At 43.4% G+C, this 26,197-nt stretch overlaps 1 protein-coding gene across 1 annotated transcript in view; it reads left to right on the top strand.

Annotated features, from left to right (window-relative positions):
- Positions 1-9,495, top strand: part of LOC146780159 (arachidonate 12-lipoxygenase, 12R-type-like) — a 366,345-nt gene extending 356,850 nt beyond the window's left edge. The window contains exons 11-14 of the mRNA XM_085638404.1: positions 3,631-3,752; positions 4,272-4,372; positions 5,362-5,532; positions 8,652-9,495. Of these exons, the coding sequence (XP_085494530.1) occupies positions 3,631-3,752; positions 4,272-4,372; positions 5,362-5,532; positions 8,652-8,831 (574 nt within the window). The 3' untranslated portion in view covers positions 8,832-9,495. The remainder of the gene's footprint in view (positions 1-3,630; positions 3,753-4,271; positions 4,373-5,361; positions 5,533-8,651) is intronic.
- Positions 9,496-26,197: the final 16,702 nt, after the last annotated feature.

The following is a 26,197-nucleotide window of genomic DNA, read 5'->3' as shown; positions in this document are numbered from 1 at the left end:
ATCTGGTCACGCTGGACCGGGCCATATCTGAAAAGTCAAGTTAACTACGATGGAGCGGAGGTTGGATACAATGACCAAAAAGTGCCTGCTGAAAACAATACTTTCATGGAGAAAGCTTCGATGTGGAGGAGCAACGATGAGGAGCCGTCAGAGGCAATGCGTTATTAATCCGTTGGGTTGTAGGTAATGTGTGGGTTCCTAGTCGCGCGGTTGTGGTATGTGTCATCGTTGAACCAATGGTGATGACGCAAATGCGTTGTTGAGACAATCAGCCAACTTCAAGAAGAATGCATTGGTTCCAACCAGGGCAACGCAGGCACTGTGTGGATTTTGATGCTGCAGCACGGACTAACCCACTTTTAAGGGCCCATGACTGGATTGTCACCACTTGGCAGGGTAGGGCTCATAGATGGAAGAATCTAGGTGCAGGTTGAAGAGTTGCTGGCAGTCTTTAATGTCCCTGGGACTCGAGAACAGGAAGAAAGCAGACAAGCCCTAGGATCACTCCGGGTTCAAGTGGTGTAGATCCAGTCCTTCTCCCCCAGGCAGAGAGGGCAGCAGGCAGGTCGGTACAGCAGAAAATCAGTTCCTGCAGAGCATCAGTCCAGCAGTAGGGCAATCCTTCAGCAGAACAGCAGTCTTTCTTCCTCACAGTGTATACACAGGTCCAGACGTATGCTGATTTGCTAGGGTCAAAAGACCAGTACTTATAACCAGTGGTGCCTTTAAAGTGGGGAGACTTGAAATAGGGGCTTTGAAGTCAACCCCATTCCTCCCTTTTCTTGGCCTGGCTCCAGATACACTACAGGGGGTATGCAGCTCTTTGTGGGGGGACAGACACAGCTCTATTCAGGTGCAAGTTTCAGCTCCTCCCTCCCATCCTGCTCAGGATGAACCATCAAGATGTTAATGTCCCATGAGGCACACCTAAGTTCCTTTTGTGTGTGACTGTTTAGAGAAGATGTACAAAGCCCAGCTGCCACCCAACCCAGACATGTATTGGAGACCGGCAGAGACACACAGGGTTTAAGAGCAGAAAAATGGCTACTTTCTAAAAGTGGCATTTTCAAAGTTGTACTCATAAATCCAACTTTACTATTAAAGTCCATAGGCACCAAAATGACCGTTCTACTTCTTCTCAATCAGGAATTACACTAAATGTAATAAGGAATCCCCGATGTTAAGCTATGAGAGGGGTAGGCCTCACAGTAGTGAGAAAAGAATTGTGGAGTTTTTCACTACCAGTCCATGTAAAACTAAAAAGTACATGTTCCTGTCTTTCCCTTACAATTCACCCAGTCATATGGGCTACCCAGGGCCTACCTTAGGGGTGGCATGCCTAATAAAAGGGGAGTTTAAGGCTTGGCAAGTGGTTTTAAATGCCAAGTCGACATGGAAGTCAAACTGCACATACAGGACCTGCAGTGGCAGGCCTAAGACATGTTTAGAGGGATAGTGCTGCAGGCCTACTAATAGCATTCAATGTACATGCCCTTGGCGCATACAGTGCACTTTATTAGGGACATATACGTAAATCAAATATGCCAATTGTGGATACACCACTTGAATCCTTCCAGACTCCCCACCATGGCCAAGACCATTTATCCCTTCCTAAAGAACTTCCTTATCTCTTCAGAGCATCCTATCTCCAAATGTATTCTACAAGCCACGTTCGACGGAGGTTACCTCGAAAGTTACGCTACGAGCCGTGGGGGCTCTGCCCCGGGCTGCCTTCGTCCTTTGGTTGCAGCCATTCTCCCAGAGAGGTCCTGCTTGAACGACCTCTAGGATTCCTTCGTATCCTTCCTCACAGGATCCTACTCTTCGTGACCATGCGCCTAGCAGCCCAGCTTTCGCCCATACGTTAGCCTCCGGCTGAGACTTCTTTCGTCCCTTTTGAGCCCTGCCTGAGTTGGACGTATTTTCAGCTACTTAATTCTGTACATCATAGCTGTCCCATTTACCTCCATCTGAGAGTTGTCATACAGTGGACCCCTGGACCCCATCGAGTTTCAGTGACCACACAGCTCTGGTGTTCTTTGTCTCCCATTGTGTCAAACATTTCTTGTTGGACTGCATCCGTTCTGTGCCCTGAAGGAGGTGACGGCTAGTGTTCTAGCCTTTCACCGAAACACACGTCAGCCTTGAGCTTGACGGAAACTGCATAGTGTTATAAATGAAACAACACTTTAAAATGTGTCTCCCTAACTTGAAACCTACCATTATATGTTTCGGACCCGTGCAGCTATATAGACATTTTGGTTTACTATTTATCCTTCAAATCTCTCCAATGTTATACTGAGTTACCTGATCCCTGACCTGGGTTCTAGCCAAATAATTTCGACACCCCCAGTGTCTCCTTCTAAATTTTCTCCAAATTCTGTTTTCCGTCGCTCTTGTTCTGCAACCTTTTTAATTGTATGATTGTGTTAGAGAGCTAGTAGCATGAATGGACTTATGGTGTGCCTGATGGTTTAGACTGTGCTTGGATGAAATGTGTTTTAAAGTTTCTGTGGTTCATCTTTTCTGACGGGGGAAGGTGTATTTATTAATTGTAATTATATATTTGTATACACTTTTTGATTATTGCTTTGGTTTGAATATGTATAAATGTCTCTAGGTACTGTTCATATGCACCTCATATCCAAAAGAAAGCAGAGTCCTATCCCTTTGGTATTGGACCCTACATATAAGAAATATTGCTTGGCTTTAATAAAGTATTGTTTTCTGTCGATTGTGCTCACACTTTTGTCTGTATGCATTTAAATGTTACATTGATCATGTTATATGTTGTGTTATTTTTTGGTCCCCAGCTGAGAGCCCCATCTTAGACTATTTAGAGACGCTGTGCTTTCACACTTATTATTAGGCAGATGACACTGTGCTCCTTCCTACCCGGAAGGTTGTTGCTGTTTAGGGATACACCAATACAACCATGTTTATGGGAGTAAGCACGTGCACTTTGCACTGGTTAGCAGTGGTAAAGTGCACAGAGTCCCGAGGCCAACAAAAACAGATCAGCAAATAGTGAAACAAAACATGCAAAATATTTGCAGGGAAGCCACCCTAAGGCTGACAGGTCCAACAGAGAGGGATCAGGTTGTGTGGACCAAGAAGGATGTGGTCTCCCAATTCTGATGTACAAGTCAACAGCATTGATTCCTGAGTAGTAGTATGAGGTAGGAATACATTGACTACTCAGACCTATGAGACAGGTCATGTTATTAAACATAATGGCCTCTCTTGCTGTAAGCCCAAGTCAACCTATTGCTATACATCTAGCCTTCACCTCCATGCTAAATTAATGTTTAGCTGTGCCAGGTTTCCTAGGTCTTAGCGTGACCAGCTGCTCTAGACCAGATTATTTTTGTTTACATTTTTCAATTCTGGAACTTGTAGTCTTGTTGAATCCACTATAAAACCATGACTACAAGTCTCAGAAGTCAAAGAAAAGACATGGTCTGGAGCAGCTTATCATGCATGGACCAGGGAAAGTTTACAGCTATGAATGTTAAATGAGCAAAGATTACTTTTCCTGTAGTGAGAGGAGCAGATTAATTTTCCTTGGCTTGGAAGTGTTCCATGTGGCCTTTCAACAATTGAGTCTACCCTATTTCCTCTTGCTTTCAGCTATGTGTCTGGTATTGTTGACTACTACTACAAGAGTGATGAGAGCATCCAGACGGACCCAGAGCTTCAAGCATGGGTATCGGAGATCTTCAAAGAAGGCTTTCTGGAGAGGAAATCCTCAGGTATGATTGGCAGAGCTTGTTGCCAAGTAGTTGTTGTTCATCAATCCCATGTACATTCTTCTGATGGATTGTGGCTTGACCACCAATCCACAAAGACATTGAGCTTGATTGTGAAATCCAGAGGTTTTAAGAACTTTTGTGCTTGAAGTGTCAACCAAGATTCAGAAACTAAAAATGTATAACACTGGAATTTACACTCAATCTGAACAATTTTCTTGTATACTGTGTTTGTTTAAACATAGCAATAACATGAAGATTTATATTTTAGAATTCAAGCATACCTATAACATTTTACCATTTTTCAGAGCACTAGTACTCAGGAAGACACTTCCAGCTGTTTCAAGAATTCAATTGGGCTGTCGCACCCTAGGGTGAAATGTGTGTTCAGGAACATTGCCAGAAATAAATAACCCACAAGCACACCACTGCAAACACACACCTGCAAGCATGTGAAACAGGTTCTGACACAGTGAAACATGTTATGAGTGGTCATACATGTGTGTGGTATTGTTTTTTCAGGAGTGCCATCTTCGCTACAGAACCGCGATGAACTGGTCAAGTATCTGTCTGTGGTGATTTTCACAAGTTCCGCTCAGCATGCTGCTGTTAACAATGGACAGGTAATTGTGAATGTGCTTCTAGTACTGCAAATGGTGATCAAAAATAATCACTAAAACATTAGAGTCTAGAAAATCCATCTGTACTTTCAGCGTCTTAAGATGTGAATGAGCCTATGCAAAGTCAGGGTATCAGTTCTCTGCTTCCTGAAGGCTAGATTTGTCAATGAGGTGTTCACATTGTGAATTTGGGACCTTTGAAATTACATGAAGAGGCCCAGGTGCTTACCAGAAGGCATTGCTCTGGGTGGGGAAGTTGAGATTATCATATAACTACAAATCTTCGCTAATGGGCCTGATGCACCTTCGGATTGGCAGAGGCAGAGCCCAAGTCTGAAAGGAGACAAGCAGAGCAGCCTTCACACAAGGTGGACACAGGGCTGGATCTTTTCTCCACTGAGCCCCAGTAACCAAGCCACGCATTGAGAGATAGCGTAGTATCGGCAGAGATAAGATGTCTCATGGGGGCCACTCATCTTTCCTATCATTGTAGATGTGACCTTGGTCTAGCTGACATACTACTTCCTGGCTGAAACACACGCTGCTCCCACCTTATCTCCAATGAGGACTTGATACCTTACAAAGGAGGTTTTCCAGTATGAGTTGAGGCTGTCCGATTATCTCTGGTCATGTATTTTTGTAAACTCTGGGGCATATGCACAAACTTAGCGCCATCGCAGGGGGAAATGCAAGGCTGCAGCACATTCTTGTAAATATGGTGCAGCCTTGCATTTCAGAAGTGGCGGAGCGTGTCTTTAAACCAAAGAGGCTAACAATATGCTCCATGAATGCTTGTACATCTCCCCCTTTGTATCTTGTTTCTAACAGTAACATTTCTTGATGTAGTATCTGTTATCTTATCAAGTCAATTGATTTTCTTAAAGCGCTGACAACCCTGTGTCTGTTGGCAATATACATAAAAATACATAATAAAAGTAATTACAACTTTGACCTGTTGCTTTTTCTTTCCTTTCGGGCTTGGGCCACCGTAGTTTGATTTCCTCTCCTGGTTGCCAAACAGCCCCACCACAATGCGCCAACCTCCCCCCAAGACCAAAGGCACAGCGACGCCGGAGAGTATCCTGGAGACCCTGTCCAATGTGGGTGTTACCGCCACCGCCATGATAAGCGTCAAGCTCCTGAGTGATGAGCCTGGTGAAAGGGTAAGTGTTCTATTCTCTCAGTATATGGGAAGGGTGGTGACATTTTAAAGTGATAAAGGGGGACTGACTACAGAAATAGAAGTAGGGCAAACATTTGGCAGCCAATAGGGGCAGATCTGTAAAAAGAATTATCTGCCCACACAGACCACAACAGAAAATAGAGGAAAATGCTTCAAAACAATGCCTTCAATAAATCAGCCATTCCCTTGTCCACCCACAGTCTCTGATAAAGCTCAGGAAGGCAGGCAAACCTGAACCTTGACTGAGGACATGCCTGGGTGCTGATGACCCCTCCAGAACTCTGCTCTGCTGCAGCAGGGGAGTCTTGAAAGCAATTCCTCTTTCTGCCTCAGCAAGGAAGAACCGGTGAAAACATGAACATGCATTACACTGTTTACTATTGAATCCCCACACAGACAAGTCTGTCCTCAAATGGATCTTACAAAACCTGGACCGTCTGAGTAAATCCTGGTCCCTCTACAATTGGCAGAAATCTCCTTGCGCATTATTTCCTTAGGACATTTTTACCATAACTGTCCCACATAAGGTGGATTGTGCTACATTGTGGTACATAGCTAATGAGATATGATGGTGTAAATAAACCAGAGAGGTGATTTGGGCTTGAACAAATGAGCTGTTTTGTAAAGAAGAGACTGCATCACACCAACAGACAGAAAACAATAATACAATTATCACTGGTAGAGTAACACAATAGACTTAAATTTGGGACAGTGTGCTTCCTTGATTGTTCTTTTGTAGGGATACTCAAGAAGTGGCATTTCAGAGTGAATTTGCAAACTTTGAGTATGAGGTATTCTTTGGAAGCAGTGCTCCACAGATGGCATCTAGAAGGTAGATAAATCGAAATCTACATGGCCCATGCTTCTGGTTCAAATGTAACAAAGACGTTCTAGTTGGCGAATCGTAAATGACTGGAGGCAGTATAGCCAGCCATTATTTAAGAAAGGAAGTCAGGTGAGGTACTTTATACTCTTTTTTTATGATTGTCAATGAATAGTGGAGTCGTATTTTTAGCAGAGAGCCACATAGGTTTATTTGAAAGGGAGTGGTGGGTATGTTCAGGTTGAATAAGGCTTTTGAGTCAAAGTTCAGAACCTAGTCCAGGGGGTAGAAGTAGCTTGAGGGAGTCCCCCATGCAGGTTGGAGCAGTGATCTAATTTACTAACTAGTAGTAAATTATTAGTGTATTGGTGGTGTGAAATGGAGACATGAGTGTGTTTTGTAATCAACACATGGAGGTGATAATGATTCTATTTGGATCAATAGGTTAGAGTAACCTTAAGGTTTCTGGCTGACCAAGAGAGGTAGATAGACCAAGGCAGAGGATTTACAGTGCTGAGAAGGAGGTAAAGTCAAGGTGATATTAGAAGCCAAAAGAGATTTTGCAAAGGGAGCTGGTGCATAGAGACAATAGTAGTGTGTCTAGCACAAACCTTGATACACCCAGAGCTGTTGTGGGATTTGTGTTGATCTCTCCTAGTACACACCACTGAGAAGGAGTGAGCTAAGAGGCATAAAGGGGACAACTGGTGAGTGAGGAGAGGAAAGCTGGGTCACGTACAGTGTCAAATGTTCCTGGCAAACAAGAAGAATGAGGATAGAAAATAAAGGATTATAGTGAGCACAGTAAACAAAGATGGCAATGTGTGAGTGCAGTTTCAGCTGAGTGAAAGGCTTGGAAGCCTGAGGAGGCAAGGCCCTGTGCATTTGATGGCGGAGGAAGTCTTCACTGTACTCTTAAGCTTTTCAGGCCAGATTCACAAGTGTATGTGAACAGCTAAGTTTTATTTTGTTGTGCAAATATTGATGTTGTAAATTCCCATCCTTGATTACCAGAATCACAAATGTGCAAAATCAGCATTTGTAAATGGAAAATGCAGCAAAGAAATGTCCACCATCAAGGCAGCATTTCCATGTGAGTAATTCAACTGAGAGTTGTGGTTTTATAGCAATCCACAGTAGGTGTATCTGCAAAAGCTGGTAGATACTCACAAACTCAACTCACAAGTTTATGGGGTTTCATCAATCTTTTACAGGCAAATTCACGACCTGAAAAAGGTCAGAGAATGGGCCAGATGAAGTTTGACTCAGGATTACTGGTGTAATCTCTTCACATAATGCCTCGATAATCGTCCTGCTGCTTGTCAGAATTTCTTTATTGGCAATATAGACTTAAAAATAGGGAATAAAAAAGAGCTGGATGTAAAATTTGAAAAATTTACGCCGCCAGGAGTACCCCTTGTATTTAATGGATCAGCTCCCATTGAATTTCAATACACATGCTTAACTCAGTCTAGGCCTTCAATTGCATATAGTAATAATTCCTATTTGTAAAGCCCAACCATATCACCCCTTATGGTTTTCAAGGTGCTGGGGGCCGTCGAGGAGATTAAGTGAGCTATTGCCCATGGTCACTTGATGCTGAGCTGCCCCCGGCGCCGGGGATCGAACCGTGAGCCCCGCACTCCGGAGTCGGGCACTCTGGCACTGCATCACACCGCCCCCTGTTGGTAGTGGATGGTAGCACATCTTGCTATCCCTGATTGATATGGGCTCCCTCTTGTCTCTGGACGCTGCACCACACCTCTATCTATCCACTCACTGTCCACTCTCATTGCTCTTGGGTGAGGCCTGCGGGAATTAGATTGGGTTCACATTTCCAATGGAAGGATGTATTTGACCCGATCCCAACACACCCTCCTTGCCACCTCCTTTTATACATTCTTCAAAAGTTTACTTGCTCGACTCAATAAAAGGTGGTAACATGTTCAAACAATGTGATAGTGCAAGAATCATCTATGAGCCCAAAGCACAGGAGATAATGCAAGTGAACACTTTCCCTCTCTTTTTATCACCTCCAATCCGCAGCCTGTTGGGGCTTCAAATCTCTGAGTACGTGAGGGTGCAGGCGAGTTCTGATTCTGTCTGTTCTGTCCTTCATGTCACGCCTTCCAGAAATGATAGTGTTATGCCCCCTCCGCCATGACTGGTAATGTGGACTTGAAGTGGGAAACAAAACCATCTGTAAATTGTCTATTTCTGCCCTAATCTACTTTCTTGAATTATGAGACATTAATGTTTTCATTCTTTTTTTTAAGAGACCTTTAGGTACATTCATGGATGAGTATTTTACGGAGGAAGAACCCAGACGGTGCATTAAAGCGTTCCAGGAGCGTCTGAGCCAGATATCAGCCGAGGTTGAAAGCAGAAACGCATCCCTCACTCTCCCGTACTACTATCTGAACCCCACAATGATTGAGAACAGCGTGTCTATATAACCGGCAACTAGCCAGCGAGCATGAACTTTCCACCGCTTCAACCCACAGCCACATAACTAGCCACTCAATCGCATCTCACTGGGCCCACATTTCCACTAACAGACCTACAAGAACATATCACGCTCCCATCCACAGGCAAATACCAGCCAGAAAATTACATCTCTCTTAGGCCACGCCCACACTATTCCAGAATCTGACCAGTCAGGAAACACCATAACTGGAGATAGGTCAGGGGTCACATCAATAGAAGTTCAAAGGTCTCCAGTGTTACATGCGCTAAAAATGAAAAAAAATATTGTTTTTGCAACAGGTCGAGTATGTCAAGAAAGAACCAAGGCAACGTGATGATGCACTCCCAGAAAGCCAGGCATTTTATTTAACAAAAGAGTTGTGATTGACATCTGGCATTGTCCCAACATCTGTCCTAGAAGAACCTTAAAGATGAATAAACCAGGGTTTTCCCTGTTGTTCCTCAATAAAACTGGGACAACACTGATTCGCTGAGAGAAAGTGATACCTCTAATTGAATGCAGACCAGGCGTCATTTGAACCAATCACCAAGCAAACAATGTTACGTACGAAACTGTATGCATGCACACTGATGTTGATCTGTTTTTGATGGTAACTACGTTAATAAATAAGATTTGCAAATTAGAGATATTCTAATAAAATGTGCTTTCTGTTTTTTTGCAACAATGCAGTAATGTGCACTTGAATAAATGTTATTTGGGGTCTGTAATGAGTGAGGCGGCCAGAGACATCAGAACAAAGACCTGGTTCCTTTGGATGGAACTAACGCACCAACAGAAAAGAGACTATTCCCATTTCGCCTTACTGACAAGTAACCTGATTGAGAGAGATTGCATAAAAGAAGCCTTCACAAAGATGATGCACACATGCACATATCCAAACAGACTGGCATACCACAGACACCCATGCTCACAGATGAGCACCCACGGATCCAACCACCAAAGACATGTGTTATCTTATGTTGTTGCTTGCAAAGGTTTTCACACAACTATAAGGCTGCCTGGAAATGCTATCTGTGGCAGGAGAGCAGGAGGAGAGGTATCTAGAGAGGAAGGAACAAAGCAGCCTAGTGAATGAAATGATGTTCACAAAATGAAAAAGTTGTGTTTGGCCAACCTTGGTATTTGCTTGGGAAGTTAATACTATAGGAAAGTGAGGAAGTAGGGGACTGGAGAGAGTAGGGGGTATCACATGGAGTGGGTGGCTCTAGAATAGTTAAAAATAGAGAGATGGTGGTAAAAGGCGAGAGGGAACATGCAGGATTCAAGTTCACTTATTTCTTCACCAACAAAATATAATTTAAGGTAGAAGGAAGATGGATGCCATTGTCTATTCAATTCTTAGCCCCTCCTTCGACAAATCACTGGTACTGGAATAATTCAGTGTCTGCCCATTCAGCCAGTCAGTGAAACATACTTGATTTTGCATTATTTCAATGCATAAAAGTACAGATATAAAACAAGTTTAAAAGCCATTACCTCAATAAAATCTATGTAAAACTTATCAGTGTCAGATAAAGGAATCCATTAAAAATGCAATTATAAGGTTGAACGTCTTCTGCAAGCCACTGCCCACAAATAGGAAGCAAGAGAGTAACACACATAGGGATCTGGGAGCTGTTGTGTAAAGTGCAGTGCAGGCTTAGATTGAGTGAAACTATCTTTCCGTAACATGGGGACTAACAGAGCTTTTCTTTGGGGACCATAGAGTGTTCAAAAAAAGAGAATATGTAGCACTGCTGGAGGTGCTCTCCCATTACATGGGCATGGTGGTAAATCGTTCCCCGAATAAGTGTTAGCTGGGAAACCGAGCATTAACGGAATATACTTCATCCTAAATCTGATCAAAATAGATCTATGCTGTGGGTTCCCTACAAATGAGATATGAGTGTAATATAACTTTGGCCGTGGGAAGAAGGCTGTATGCAATTATAGTTTGTTTATGTTTGTTTCTTTCCCACCTATCATTTGCAGCTTTTTCCAAGAAGATCTTATTTAGTTTTGCCTTTGGTAATGAGGTGCACCGCTGTGGGAACTCATATAGATGGTGAACCTTAGTCAGACATAGTGTTCGTAACATAGTTTAACCACGGGATCCTTTCGATGTAATCCAGTTTTAAAGAATCCCTGAAGATCACCTGGATAAGTTGTCAGCATTGACTTGACCAAATAGAGAGCCATAGCCGGAGAGGGGCCAGTCTGACCTCATCCTCGGGATGGGGTAAAAAGTTCTGCGTGTGATAAATAATTTGCACAAGTGTGGGGAAGAAAAAGCAATTTCTTACATAAGGCATCCTCAACGAGTTGGAGCAGAGCTGGGTGTACCGTACCCAAAATCACTGCCAATAGGTAGCACTTGCCAGCATTTTTTGTGAATAAATGTGTATTATTTCTGGCAGAGACTTGGAACCCAGTTTTGTAGAAAGATCAGCCAAAGCCCTGATCCTGTTTTCCAAAAGAGCCTTTTAAATAGAAGCATCTCTTTCCAAGTGTTACTCCCAGACAGGCGAATAGATCAACCATCTCCAGCTTCAAGTCCTGTGTATGAAAATTAAAAGATTTCTTAGGAGGAGCTCCAGCAATTAAAACAAAATATTTCAAAACATTTATACTCAGGTGTAGGCTAGCTATATAACTCAAATAATCCTGTTTGAGTTTCTGTAGCTCCATCGGGGTTCTGGCCAGTAACAGTGCGCCATCCGAATATAGAAGTATGGGTAAAGGTGATTACTCTACATAGGAAATATCCTTCATGGAGTGGCCCAGAATGTCCTCTAGCCCGTTAGTGTACAGAGAAACAGGAGTGGGGCCAGTACACAACCCTATCTTACTCCCCTCCCTATGTTGAACGCCCTTGTTCGTTCTCCAATGCTACCATACCGGACAGATGCTTTCGCTCTCATGTACAGCTGTCTTATAAAGGCAATAATAGGGGAATCAACACCCATTTTTTACATTATTGCCCATACCTTACTATGCGATACACAATCAAAGGCGGATGATAAATCCATAACGGCCATATATAGTTGCCCATCCTTTTAGCTAAGGTGTATTTAGAAATAATCATGGTCCGATTTAGACACTGATCAATTGTGCCCTTTCCTTTTCTAAAACCATACTGCACCAATGCTAATATATTTTTCTCTTGAGCACAGTCCTCTATCCTGTTTAGAAGCACCCTCCCCAGAATTTTTGCAGTACTATCAATTAAAGAGATAGGTCTGCCCTGTCACCCTTCTTATAAATAGGGACAATAACCGATTGCTTCAAAGAACTGGGGGGGGGGCAATCTTAGATGCAACATTAAAATCACTGGTCAGTAATGGGGCCCAGAGCACTTTGGTTTCCAGGAAGATGTCAGCCTCGACACCATTGGGACCAGGCGCCTTTAATAAGGTCATCTTGGGCCAAAGCTAAATTGATTTCTTTTACGGGGAAAATTAGATCTGATGCTCGTTGAGCCTCTGTACATAGACCAGAGTTCCTATTCACAACATGGCTTTTAAATATGTTCTGGAAGTGGGATACCCAACCTTCTTCATCAATGTGTGAATCTAAGGTTGGAGCACCCTTGCTTTGAATTGGGGGCCTTCAAAACTCTCCAGAACTCATATTAGTCCATTCTGAGGAGGGACAATCTCAAATTTTCCAACATCTTGGTGTTTAGTTGTCTTACTCTTCTCTCTCTGGCTCTCTTCTAACTTGCTCATAGGGAACGTACATAGCCCTCATCCCTCGGTGTTACTCATAAGGCATTACGTAATATGGAGGCAGCTGTCCAGCAGTTGTGATCAAACCAAGAGGTTTGGGTCTGAGCTTCCTTCTTGGGATAGCGAGTTAGGTTGCTATTAATCCCTCCCATGATTTTCTAAAAAGCTGTTAGGATCTGATCAGCTGGAGCTCCTACATTAAGGCAGGTCATAAACTCATTGCCAGAAAAACAAGATGGAAACAATGCAGTGCATTCTGCAAACCCTTTCCAAAGCATGTCTCCAAGCCATAATGATAGATATGTAGCTTTGAAATCAGTACCATAATTTCTTTAGTGTTAACGGATGATATACCTAGGTTTACCAATTTGCTCCATATATATCAAACAGTGTATCCAGGTCTTGACTTCCACTTTAAAAATCCCTGTTATCAGATGCATTGGTTCACTGTAGTAAATGGCGACTACTACTCCCAGAATGCACTAATTTGTTACCCGAATGTCCAGGGCCAAAAACGTGATCCCAGGGTATGTGGAGAAAAACAGAAAAAACATTTGTTCAATTAGAAGTTTTCAAGTACAGATTTTCCAACAAATTTTCTCTTTGCATGGCACACTGAAAAAAAATATTTTATTTTCATGTTTCTACATTAAGGCAAATTAAGTTTTGACACTTTGCAACAAGATGAAAAATTAGCAAACTCTGCAAGCTTTCTTTTCATTTCCTTTACAATGCATAGCAATCTATGAATGTTTATATTCCTAGCTGACAATTGCTTCATGAAATAAATTCCAGCAATTCCAGCTTCACGCAACACAGTCCTTTTAGATTTTAGCTACTGACAGCTTAACTGTCTGGGAAGACCCTAGTGTACTCACTACACTTGGCAGCACACCACATACACTATACAACATACCAGGCAACTTACTATACAGAAAGGGGCTTTGGCCAAAGGTTGGATGGTCCCAATTTTCAGCAGGTGCAGTTTGAATCAGTGATAGTGAAAAGTAGTCCCACTGACATTTTTATGCTGCAAATGTCCCCTCTTCCCTCCTACTGGACCAGTGGACCCCCGGTGTTGCTGCCCTGCTCCTCCGCCTGGTCACTGATAAGCTATTTGTATTCAGGTTCCTCATGAGCTTCCCGCGTCTTGTCTCTGTTGGTGCTCCCCCAGCCCTCATGATCCTCTTTATTTCGCTCTTTCCAATTTTTGCGCTCACTCTGCCTGCTGTGTTTCTCCCTTATGGTTATCGCTCCCGCTCAATATGTCCCCACCTTTCTTTTGTCTACTGCCTCATTTCAACCTCTCTTGGTTCAGTTTTCTTCTCTTTTTGTATGCAGAATCACTATTGTTCTCTCCTTTCCCCAACCCGGTCTCTGATGAGATAAAGTCTTCCCTGGTAGATATTTTGTTGTGGTTATCATGTGCACTCAATAAACTTCGGGGCATATGTATGTACAAGGGGATCGCGCCATCCGAAAGTCACTTTTTTGACGTTTCGGTGGCGCAATTTCATGCACCATATTTACAAAGCGGCATTAAGCCACTTTATTAATGAGCTTTGTAAATATGGTGCCCTTTTGCACAGGTAGCTGCGTGAAAGGAGTGTGCAATGGGTGTTGCTGTGGCCATTCCACCGCAACACCCATTGCTTTTTGACTGTGCCCCGGATCTACAATGTTGTGTAAAGGAGGTAGCGCCAAAACTAACACCATACAAAGCATGCGCTAGATTGACACAACGAGGAGAAATACTTTTATTTCTCCTAATTTTTGCATTTTCTATATGTGCAGCATTCTGCAGCACACATAGAAAGAGCAAAACAAAATTGTTGATTGTTTATGTATAGGAAGGGACACCTTCCTGCACATGAACAATAATTCCTGCAACTGAGGCATCCTTGCACTATGGTGCAAGGTGTGTCTGTGTTGGAGCTAGGCAGCTATTTTTAGCACCTGCTCTAGGGAAAACACTGGGGTGCGCCTTAGTCTAGTAAATACGCTGCATCCAAACATTTTGGAAATGACACAACACAACACTTCAAATTTTGGTGCAGCACCAAGCAATTTCCTTGCACACATGCCCCTTTACCTTTAGATCAATCCTTTGAATATCAACCATTCTATCACCCATCGCGAGCCTATTTCCACTTCAGAAGGTTCCATCACACCCTCCCACTTGTTACTTTTTAATTCCAGTTATTTGTTAAGCACCTAATCTCACACTTGCTGTTCTCCTCCCACATGCTCTCTTATGTTCTTGCCTCTGGTGGTTTGCATTTCCTTTTCTAATTACAGCTGTTATAAATAGATCCTTAAGGTTCTTTCTGGGCTTTGCTTTGCTTATTTTCTTCTTACCGTGTATTCACAGGCAATCTTGGGTGTCTGGGTCCACCTCACCCTACTATCCTCATTGGATCCAGAGGGCAAAAGTGTGTGGCAACAATTACTTGAGCTACTGGAAACTGTAGTCTCATATTCAATTAACCTCAGCTACCATACTATCTCATTAGGTCCTCTGATGAATCTTGATCTGTGCTGAGATGGACCAAAATACTTAGGGGATGACAATTATCACCTGAGGACCTGGGAGAAGAAATTGTTCACATTCATTCATTATTAATAGAATTTCTCATGTTAAATTTATCCTTTAGGTCAAGCAGATAATTTGTCCACAACAAATAATGAAACAGAATCAGCATAGTAGTTTATCTCAAAATGTATCTTTATCAAGTTTCAAATGATTAGCATACCAATCTCATTTAGTAATCCAAGGATTTAATAAGCATTAACAAACTGTGAAATTTCATCTGAACTAAATGATTCTTCCTCAGCCGAAGGAGATAATCTCCTAAAGAAGAGAGTCTATACACAGTAATTATCTCTCATACAAACCACAGGAATGGAAGCTCAGTAAATCATCAAATGACCAGTTCCACTTCATGGACAAGATTATCTGATCTCTGTCCGTACTGTGGTGTCACTGACACAGCTGTTGTTGGAAACCTTCCAGCCAGAAAGATTCCACTACGCATGAATACCAGCTGGGAGCAAACGCAGTATATCGCCACAATTCGCATTGATTCTGGAAATACAAATTGTCAGTCTCTGTACCTCAAGATGGGTAGGAAAGGTGGACAAGATAGGAACTGCCCCTGTCTGTAGTTTGGGCTATTATACTCCATTGATTTCTGCTTCATACCCCTTGACATCACCAATTTGGTTGGACCACTCTGTCTCATTGGTCAGTTGCAGTAGGATGAGATGATGTGGTAGGTAAAAGTATACAAATATGGAAGATTTAAGTAATCCATTAATTTGCATTACTCCTTAAGTCCACTGTACGTTAGTCATACGATTGGTCGTGACTTTTTAAGAAATAGGCGAGTTCATGTTCTCACCTGTTGTCAGATTTTTTCCAAGCATGTTCTCCAGGAAGTAACAATTTTGTTGCAAGTCCAGTGAAGTAAGCTATAAACGTGAAAGGAAATCATTGAATGCTAGAGCACAAGTATAAACTTTTTTAAAGGTTCCCATAGGCTTCAAACTATTCAGTTCAGAAGTTCATACTAGGACAAAAAAGTAGGTTTTAACTAAGGCGTGCATGAAACACAGCCTGTGCACAATGTATTTGTGCTAAAGTATGAGTTTTCACATTTTTAAAAATAAAATGCATTAGTTAGGCAAAGTAATGATTTGCATCTACATCCTGCAAGTATAAGGTACTTTAAAAAATGTTTTAAACACTTCACTTTCATTTCTCATATAATTTGTAAATCTTCTACACAAAACAGGTTAAAACATCATTCAATATTTGAAAACACATCAAAATAAACCTTTGCACAGCACAAATTATTATAGCATCTATTTTTTCTCGTTTCCATCAATATCAGTGTTCATATTACACTTTCTAATGTTATTGACCATTTTCTTAACCACCAACAGTTCTATTCTTTTATGAAGTAAACATATCAATATTTGTTAAACTTTACAATAGTCAAAACAACTTCCATTACATACCAGAAACTTGTAAATAATTTCCCTGACCCCCTCCTTAGACTCCGGAGGCAGTGGCAATCAGATTTGGGGAGCTGGCAGACGACGACTGGTAGGAGGCACTGGCATCCCCTAGGGTGGTGGCAATTCCTTCCAAATTGTGCTTGCTACAATTGAAAGTACTGCATAAGACATACCATTCCTGTCACACTCTGGCTAAAATGGGGAGAGAGATAGACCCAAAATGTAGACGCGAATGTGGCCAAGACAGAACATACTTATATGAGAGTGTCCTCCTATACAGCAAATTTGAACTACCATTGACCATAGTATTAGCAGGATTACGGGAGTAGAGATGGCTCCGTCCCTGAAATGGTACCTCCTAAATGTGTGGAAGAACACTGACTCTAGGGCTAGGGAACAGACCTGGGTAACACTGGGCCTAACAATAGCCAAGCACAATATAGCGAGGATGTGGGGAGGGCCTGAGGCACCGAACCTACAAGATTAGATGAAAGATCTTGACTGGTGCATGATAGAATAGAAAACGGTATATGAGAGTCGGGGATGTCCTAAGAAATGGGAACAAGTTTGGAGCAAGTGGAACGACTTGAGAGGAAACCCATGTGGGAACTGGTGGTGGGAAGACTGAGTGGCACGGAATGACAGGGAGTTGACTCCCTGGGAAAAGGCAAGAAAGAGATGTACTATATGTACGTGTCTGGATCTTTTCCCAATTTAGTAATATTGTTGAGATATCCCCACAAATCTTTACTGTTGTCAGGGATATAAGTACAGCACTGTTGGACTCTTAGCATGCAACAGACACTGCCCTCATTTGTTAGTTGGATATCTAATGCAAGTCTGTTTTGGAATACCATATATATGTTAGCAACCATTTCTGTATCTATGACAAGGAGACCTCCTGCTGTATCAGTTGATAAACAATCAAATACAGTAGAGAGCTTTCAAATTTTATGAGAATTTATAATCACCCTAACTGATGGTATTATTGCACTAAAAATATTCCCAATTATTTCAGCAGCACTTATTCCCCTTCTTAAACGAGTATGTTTACATTTGTTGGTTCCAGCTTGATTCACATGATACATTTTTGGAAAAGCTTTTCTGATGTAGCAGCATCCATACCAATATTTTGGCAACCTATAATAAGCATTCATCCCACAAATATAGTACACTCCTGGGAAAAAAAGGATCAGATCCTCTGAGATATAAACCCAACCTACTACAATTTGGAAAGTAAGATCACATTCACTGAAACCAACAAATTTATGGTTAAATTCAGTTTTGCTTCTCAATCTGCATAGCTTCCCTTTGTGTTGCCAATCGAAAGCCATAGCAGAGTGTGCATCGCCTTTCTTAATTTCACCCTCCTGGTGTGCCCAAGGACATATTTTTGCTTGTGTTCCAGCCTTTTTCTTAATTTTACCACGTCTATCCTCAACTGAGTTTGTAAAATATTTTTCTACATTATGGAAAGAGCAAGTTCAATTATGTCTATGTGCATATACTGTATCTATGCTTTGTGTAGGTTGGAAAAATTCACCCATTATTTCAGCCGTTTGTGTATCTGGTACAATATTTAGATTTTTCTTAATAGATATTTCCAAAAATATCAAATCACAAGTCAAGTAATAATATTGAAATTACCCTTTGCAATGGAATAAACTGGTTAATAAAATACAAGAAATGCCATAAGTAAGAAGTAAGTGACGGTAAGTCACTCCCTTTGTTACTGAGGTAGGTAGTTGCATGCATACATGGCAGTCTCTAGCATCCATATTGTCAACATATTCATACGGAAGTTTAGTAAAAACATTTAAAGAAAAATCATTATTAGATTGATCATGGTGTAGAATCTTATCAGTTAGGGATTAACAGAAGGGCCGCCCGAGGCCTGTGTATCTTACCAGTCCCTTGCAACAGTCAGTTGGGGTGAGACTCTGTCCCCCAGCATCCTCCAGTCAGGCGTGGAAGGCAGAGCCAGCACACTCGGCACCACAAAGGCGGCGTTACACTCCTGCAGCGTGAGATTAACAGAAGGGCCATCAGAGGCCCGTGCATCTCACCAGTCATAGTCATAGTCAAAAAGCTTTATTTCGATAAAAATTATCATAAAAGCATGTACAAAAGAACCATGGTAAAAATAGAAGTTCATTAGGGAACATATTTTACAAGAGATCATAGTATAGCTTAATGACTGGTTATAAAAAACATTATAAGAATACAATTTAAAAAATAGAATTAAAAAAATGCAGTTTTTTTTTTTTTTTTTTAAAACACATATATAGAAACAGTTCAGTGACTCAACTGATACAGCTATTGAATTTATTTCTGATGATCCAGGACCAGGCCAGAAATTTAGCCACGGCACAGACTAGGACCAAACTTGTGTCGGTACGAAGAATACGTAGAGCGACACGATAATTCGAAATGCCCAGGAGACGGCAAGCCGGAGCTAGCCATCTTTTTCTTGGATTACTGTACGCCGGGCATTCGAACATTATATGGGCTATACTTTCTACTCTTTCAGGGCATGTTAGGCAAGTGGCAGGAGTCTGATAGGGAGACTTCCATTTACTGGTAAATTCACGAGTAGGGAGGATCTCGAGTCTGAATTGAAAGTACAGTGATCTGTCTCTAGGTTTTTGGATAAACTCGAGAAAGGGCTCAAAATTAACTGTCTGCTTGAAGGTAAAATAGTCTTCAGTTAATCTACCATGACTTGAGCTACCAAGATCCCTGTTATCAATCCAGGCCCAATATGCTTTTTTGAGATCCATCTTACTAATCGAGGCTCCATGCTCCCAAAGATCAGTTAAGCCAAGCTGGATAAAAGATTTTTTAATATTGCAAAGCCAGCTTATTTTTTGGGAGCCAGCTGTGTACATAATTTCTCTCAGACCCTCTGTGAATTTGGCTAGCTCCGGGGTTCGCCATAGACGAACCCAAAATAGCAGGGGGCGTAGCCTGATAATGTCCTTGAGTGAACGCCTACCCCGGTCACTGAGGAGAGGTTTCAGGGAAGTACCTCTTGGCATTGTCACTAGTTCTCTTAGAAATTTATTCTCAGACAGAGAGAGCTCTTCTATGTTTTCGAAGCCCCAAAGTTCGGCTCCATAGGTGGCCGAACCTACAGCTTTGGCCTGATAAATCGTTAGTGCGGGGGTAATTGGCTTGCTCCTCGAGGAGCGGTGTTCTTTGGCTAATACCCCCGTGGCCCGTTTGTGGTTAAGAAGCATTTTTTGAATGTGGGGCTTCCAGGTCATGGTGTCGGAAATCCTAATACCTAGATAGTCAAATAATTTGACATATTCTAGGGGGATGCCATCAGACAAGATGGTTACGCTTGGTGATTTCCGAGATTTAAAAGAAAGGAGCTTAGTTTTTAGAGTGTTAATGACCAATCCTCTCGTTGAGCAAAACAAATGGAATCTGTCTATCAGCTTCTGAAGCCCTGCAGGTGTTTTAGAAATTAGCAGGGTATCGTCCGCGAATAGGAGAGTGGGAACTTTTTCCCCAGCCAAAACGGGGGCATCCGCCGGGACTTCAAGCAGGAATTTCACCACTCCGTTAACGAAAAGAGAAAAAAGAGTGGGCGCAAGTACACAGCCCTGGCGGACTCCTCTGTTGACTGGGATCTTATCAGTTCTCTGGGCCTGACTGCCCCATCTCACCCTGGCAAAGTTCCCCTCATGGAGGCGGACCAAGAGATCAAGGATGTAAGGCGGAAGACCCAAATCTTGGAGGACAGACCATAGGCGATCACGAGGGACCAGGTCAAAAGCCGATTTTAGGTCGATAAAGGCTAGATGGAGATTGCCCCTACCAATCAATACAGTTTTCCAATATAACAGTAGGAGCCTAAAGACCTGGTCGATTGTGCTCGTAAATGGCCTGAACCCAGCTTGGTAATGTGACAGAATATCATTGTCAGTGACCCACAATAGAATTCGCTCTAGAAGAACCCTGCCAACCACCTTCTGGCTAACGTCAATAAGACTTATAGGTCGGTAGTTAGCAGGGTCCTCCCTATGGCCCTTCTTGAATATTGGTATGACCTCCGCCCCCTTCCATGACTCAGGGATGGGAAGCCCTTTAAGAAAGGCATTAAGTAAGATGGTAAAATACTCAGCCCAAGGTTTGGGGTCATGGCGGAACAAGTCCCCCGGCAGGCCATCTGGGCCTGCAGCTTTAGCTGGGACCAATCTATTAATAGCCGCCATAACTTCCGTTCCAGTAAAGGGATCAATATTAGGCGGAATTAGGTCAGTGGGAATGAGAGGAAAAGAAGCACTGGTACATTGCGTGCTATCATCCAAGTACAATTTAGAGAAATGAGTGAACCATTCGTGGTTTGTGATATGGTTAGGAATCAGATCAGGATCTTGACTGTAGGAGTATCTACATAGGTTCCAAAATGTGGTCCCATCCTTTGCTAGGCTAGCATCTTTTAGAGCCAGCCAATGAGATTCTTCCCATATGCATTTTGCATTAGCAACAGATCTCTTATAGGCAGACCTAGCATTTCTAATTAAAGTGCAATCCTTGGATTTAATGGCGATTGCAAGCATTTTCCTGCTAGACCTACACTCAGAGTTAAACCAAGAACCTGATGCTTTCTGTGTGTGAGGTTTGTTAGCAGAGAGGGAGGTGAAAAAAGACCCAATTGACTTAATGGTGTCTGCATGGATAGACACGGCCCTTGATTGCTCGTTGGCATCTGCACATGCTTGCCTAAGTTCACCAGTTTTTATTAGCAATATTTCTTTGATGGAGGACAGTTTTTGTTTGTCTACTGCTATTTTAGGCCATTTGAGATGTCTTTTGCAGTTGGATGGAATGACATCCCTTGTAAGCATTGTCGGGCGGTGGTCAGGGGTTAGTTGGGTCCATATACTCTTTGTGGTCAGGCACAGGGGATTGTGATCGCTATCGACAGTTGGAAGAATAACCAAATCCTCGGCATAATGCCAGAGTCTTCGGTCAATTAGAATATAGTCGATACGCGATGGGCTAGAAATTCTATTGAAAGTAAATGCTGCATGTAGGTCGGAAGGAAATCGACCGTTGGCAGCTCTCAGCCCGAATTCCATGGCCAGAGCATTAAGTTGAATTATCACTGGTGTCCACCTTGGTACCGGGGGAACAGTGAGGGATGGTATACCCCATCTAATGTCTTCATCTGCAACTTCTAGAATATCATCAGAAGCAAGAGGTTCAAAGGTGCAGTTCAGATCTCCGGCGACCAGTATGAGCGAGTTCGTGGGGCAGGAGGAAAGTTCCTCCTCTAGATTGGTAACGATAGGAGACTTAGAACCTCCTGGGGTACCCCTGACATATACATTAAAAAGTTCAAGGGTAGGTCCCCCTTTTAGCCCGCTCAAGGTTAAATGCAGCACATCCGGAGATGGACTGCGTACATGTCTTACTCTGCAGGGTAGGGCAACATTGATCCATATTATAAGGCCCCCCGAGGGGCGGCCGCGGCCAGTGGTGACCGCAGGGATACAATGGCATGTGAAACCAGATTTAAATAAGGGTGTAGTGCTCCAGGTCTCTTGGAATATACAAAGGTCAAAAGTGGCAATAAAGTTATTCCAATCAGGAAGTGAGAGTTTAGTTTTCAGACCCGCAATGTTCCATGAAATAATTTTGTGGGTCATATTTAATGCTGGGATAGAGGAAGTGACTGGGTCCGATGTATTTAGCAGCGGAACAGCCCGTGATGGTGCACCGTCACCCCCAAGCCCGTGGAGAGTAGTAGGGGGCAATGTTTGGGGGGACAATCTGCCGTTAAGAGAGGGAACAACTTGGGTTCCTACGGCAGAAATTGGTGATGGATTAGAAACAGGCATTAGTTAATCAATCAGTCCCAATGTTGATTTGCCCTCGAGCCTTTGGTAGGACGACCCACCTCTCCACCCCTCGGAACATGTCTCGGAGTAGTCGGGTGTCTGAACTGGATGGAAGACTAGTCAGAGGAGGAGGATCTGTACTCAAGGGCGATGAGACCATCAGCTAGATGGTGGTTAGCTAGGGTCAGCTCAATCGTGTCTGTTAGAGAATTATTAATCCTTAGTCTGCGAGCCCTAAGGAGGTCGTCTCTGATAAGAGATCGACAACCTCTGGTGTGGCGAATCCAATGGGTGACTTTGTTCTTTAGCGAATCTTCACACTCATACCTATCGTTCTTGGGGACACCCACCATGTGGACAATAGGCTGGTGGTTAACCCTTGGGTTTTGCGCAACAGAAAATTGATGGAGCGAATCAGAGGCTGGAAATTTTAAGGGTCGAAGGGCCGAATTAGATGTTATGTCTTTGTTCATCATTGGGCACAATCTTTTATTAGGAATGGGTGGAATAATTCCCTCTCTATTTGGTGGTAGTGGGTTTGATCTAGTTTGTCTAGGTAGCGCTGGCGGCTGGGAAAGTGTGGGTACTATAGAGTCAGTAATTGTGATGGAAGAGGTTATTAATGGATGTGGGCGAAGAGCGTTGTTACACGGAACATTATGTGGTTGCAAGAGCTGCGTGTGGGGTCTGTTTACTATTGATAATAATTCCTTAACTAACGCTTTGAGGTCACTGATTTCAAGCTTTAGTGCATTTATAGAGTCCATAATTATGCCTGATGCTGGGTCTGTATCTGCCACTACCCCCGTAAATGAGTGTCCGATTGCAGTGATGGTTCAAGGACAAAATCACTAGCATCGGACAAATCTACAACAGCTGGTACCGATAAACTAGGAGTAGTGTCAACAGATTCTACAGCATCATTACCCAGATCAAATAATACCTCGAAGCGATTTTTACAAACGATTACAGTAGGTTCAAGAGGAACCGGGTTGGAGACAGGGGTACAATTACTCAAGGCATCTGAAGAAGGTCCAAAAGTAGCGGAGTGGCTCTGGTCACAGTCCTGGGCTGTTAACGATAGGGGGGTTGGGACAGTTTTTTTACTGAACATTTGAGGAATAGTAACAAGACCAGGGCAAAGATTGCTTTGGGACAACCTAGTGGGTACGTCAGGGTCTAGGATCGTGGTGCAGTCGTCAACTAAGGATTCGATACGTTGTAAAACGGAAGTAGACGTCTGTTTTTTATTAATTTCTCAAGTCTTGTTTCTTTTGGCCACGCTGCCGTTGGGTTCCATCGATTTTCGTTTGCCCATTGTGCCCCTAGGGCACGGACACTGAGTGGCAAGCAGAGTCAAAACACTACAGGTGTGGGGAAATGGTTGGTAAGCACAGCACAGTACCTGAAATCTCCAGATGTAAAGGAGAAGACGCACAGAACCCAGGGAGTGGATGACAGGAACGTGGCCCGGCCTGGCCTCCTCTGGCCCCAGACGGCCACAGACGGCCCGCCCTCTGCCCGGGCTCAGCCCGGCGACGCCCACGCGCGTCCCGCGACGCGATGGTAGCGCCGGATTTTGAAGCGCCTCCTGGCGCGGGAAAGGTTGTGGGCGGGTCTCCGGCCTCACAGGCTGCTGGGAAACGTAGTTTGTCCCCTCTCAGCGACCGCTGTTGGTGCTTGCGGCGGCGGGGGACAAAGGAATCAGCAGGGCAGGGCGCTCAGCGCACAAAGCACACCAGGCGAAACTAGCGGCAGGAGTCAGCGATGTACCCACAGGTCAGCAGAGAAGCAACCCGCGACGCGATGGAAGCGCCGGATTTTGAAGCGCCTCCTGGCGCGGGAAAGGTTTTGGGCGGGTCTCCGGCCTCACAGGCTGCTGGGAAACGTAGTTTGTCCCCTCTCAGCAACCGCTGTTGGTGCTTGCGGCGGCGGGGGACAAAGGAATCAGCAGGGCAGGGCGCTCAGCGCACAAAGCACACCAGGCGAAACTAGCGGCAGGAGTCAGCGATGTACCCACAGGTCAGCAGAGAAGCAACCAGTCCCTTGCGACAGTCAACTGGGGTGGGACTCGGTCCCCCAGCATCCTCCAGTCAGGCGCGGGAGGCAGAGCTAGCCCTCCTGGCACCACAAAGGCAGCGTTGGACTTCCGCAGTGCGGGACGTGCATGGGCAAAGCCCGAGCCAAGGGCAGGCCCGTCTGCGCCTATCAGAGACAGGAAGAGGCAGGGCAGGGCAACCCCCTTTGGTTCTTCTCACCATATGACCAGTGTCTCCACGTCTCCATTCTCACAAGTAGGTGATTATCTTGGAATTGGAACTCATCTAAGACCATTAACTTTCGTTTATTGAACTGGTGAGGGGTGTTGAGACTTTGAACTTAAAGCCTCGCTGATCATTATTATCGCTTTCTATAATTTGAGTGTTGCTTGAACTGCTAATTGGTGTAGGGAACATACTATAGCACTCACTGGAAATGGGCAAAAGAAAGGCCACTGAGTCTGTTGCAGGAAAGAGTAAAATTCCAAAGACAGTAAAACATAAGAAAACAGCCACAGATAACTGTACCCTAGCTGCGATTAATGACCTAATTGAGGAGGTAGAAACAATATTGTCCAATGGGAAGAAATTGACCAGTGAAGGCACAAAAAAGAAAACTTCCTTTTATAATAAACAGAATAAGACCAACAGTCTAAAAACCCCAGCATGAAATATTATTGTCCATCATGCCCCTGTCGAGATACAGTCACAGGTTCCAATCCTTTCTACGCCCTCTCTGATCCTTGGGGTGGGTAATTCTCCCCAAATGAGTGCAGCTAAGCCTGCTACTTTAAACCCAACCACAGACAAGAACACTGACAGTGAGACAATAACAATCCACTGCTCAAATAGATATGCACCATTAATCACATTGGAAGACCAAACAATTCTACGATTGGGAAATCTGAACCAAAAATACAAGCCTAACCCATGCAGTAGTAAGGACAATGTGGTACAAACTCAGAGGTTAGAAACACGGAATCCACTACAGAGTTACATCAAAAACGAAACCAACTGATGGAAGAGGTACTAGCCCTAAAAAAAATTAATTGGCAACTTAATCTCACGCAATAGCAGTGCCAAGGGTGACAACGTGAGAAGCCATAAGGAGTATCTCTTTGTGAACTTAAATACTACTCGGGCCTGTAATCCACACAATGCGCACCCACTTAGATCAATTCAACTAGACCTTTTCAGAAAACGTATAGGGAGCATGGTCTACCCAAATGATTCCAACCACCCATCAGCAACATCAGGGCTTGGAATAAAAAATCGATGTGCAATACCTAGCACACCTGGTAGGCAATGGAGGGTAGGAAAGCCCGCTATAACTGGGGAGGAAACAATACACAAAGCACATCGATTTATCCACACTCCAAATGTCCCTAGTCCCACCTTAATGAAAGACAGATGGCCAAACCACATGAGTTGTCAAGAGAGTCCAACAAAACTACAGGCATGCAGGAATAACAAGCCCTTCCTTGCCCAACAACAAGCCATGTATCCCAAACAATACACAAAAGGTGTTTACAATGTATTCACAATATCAGTTAGGTCATTAGATACAATTTCATCATTCTTTTCTTCTAATGGTTTAGTAAGAGAGGTAGGGTTAATGTCATGCTTCACACAGACATGATGAGGAAGATTTAGTACAATAGGTCCTAGGATGCATGTTTCCAGTCCAGGGAGGACCTGGCCTGGCAGTTCAGG

This window comes from Triturus cristatus, chromosome 12 (assembly GCF_964204655.1).
Source record: "Triturus cristatus chromosome 12, aTriCri1.1, whole genome shotgun sequence".
Lineage (NCBI taxonomy): Eukaryota > Metazoa > Chordata > Amphibia > Caudata > Salamandridae > Triturus > Triturus cristatus.
Note: the sequence above shows the minus strand (reverse complement) of the source record. Positions and strands in the feature narration are given on the sequence as shown.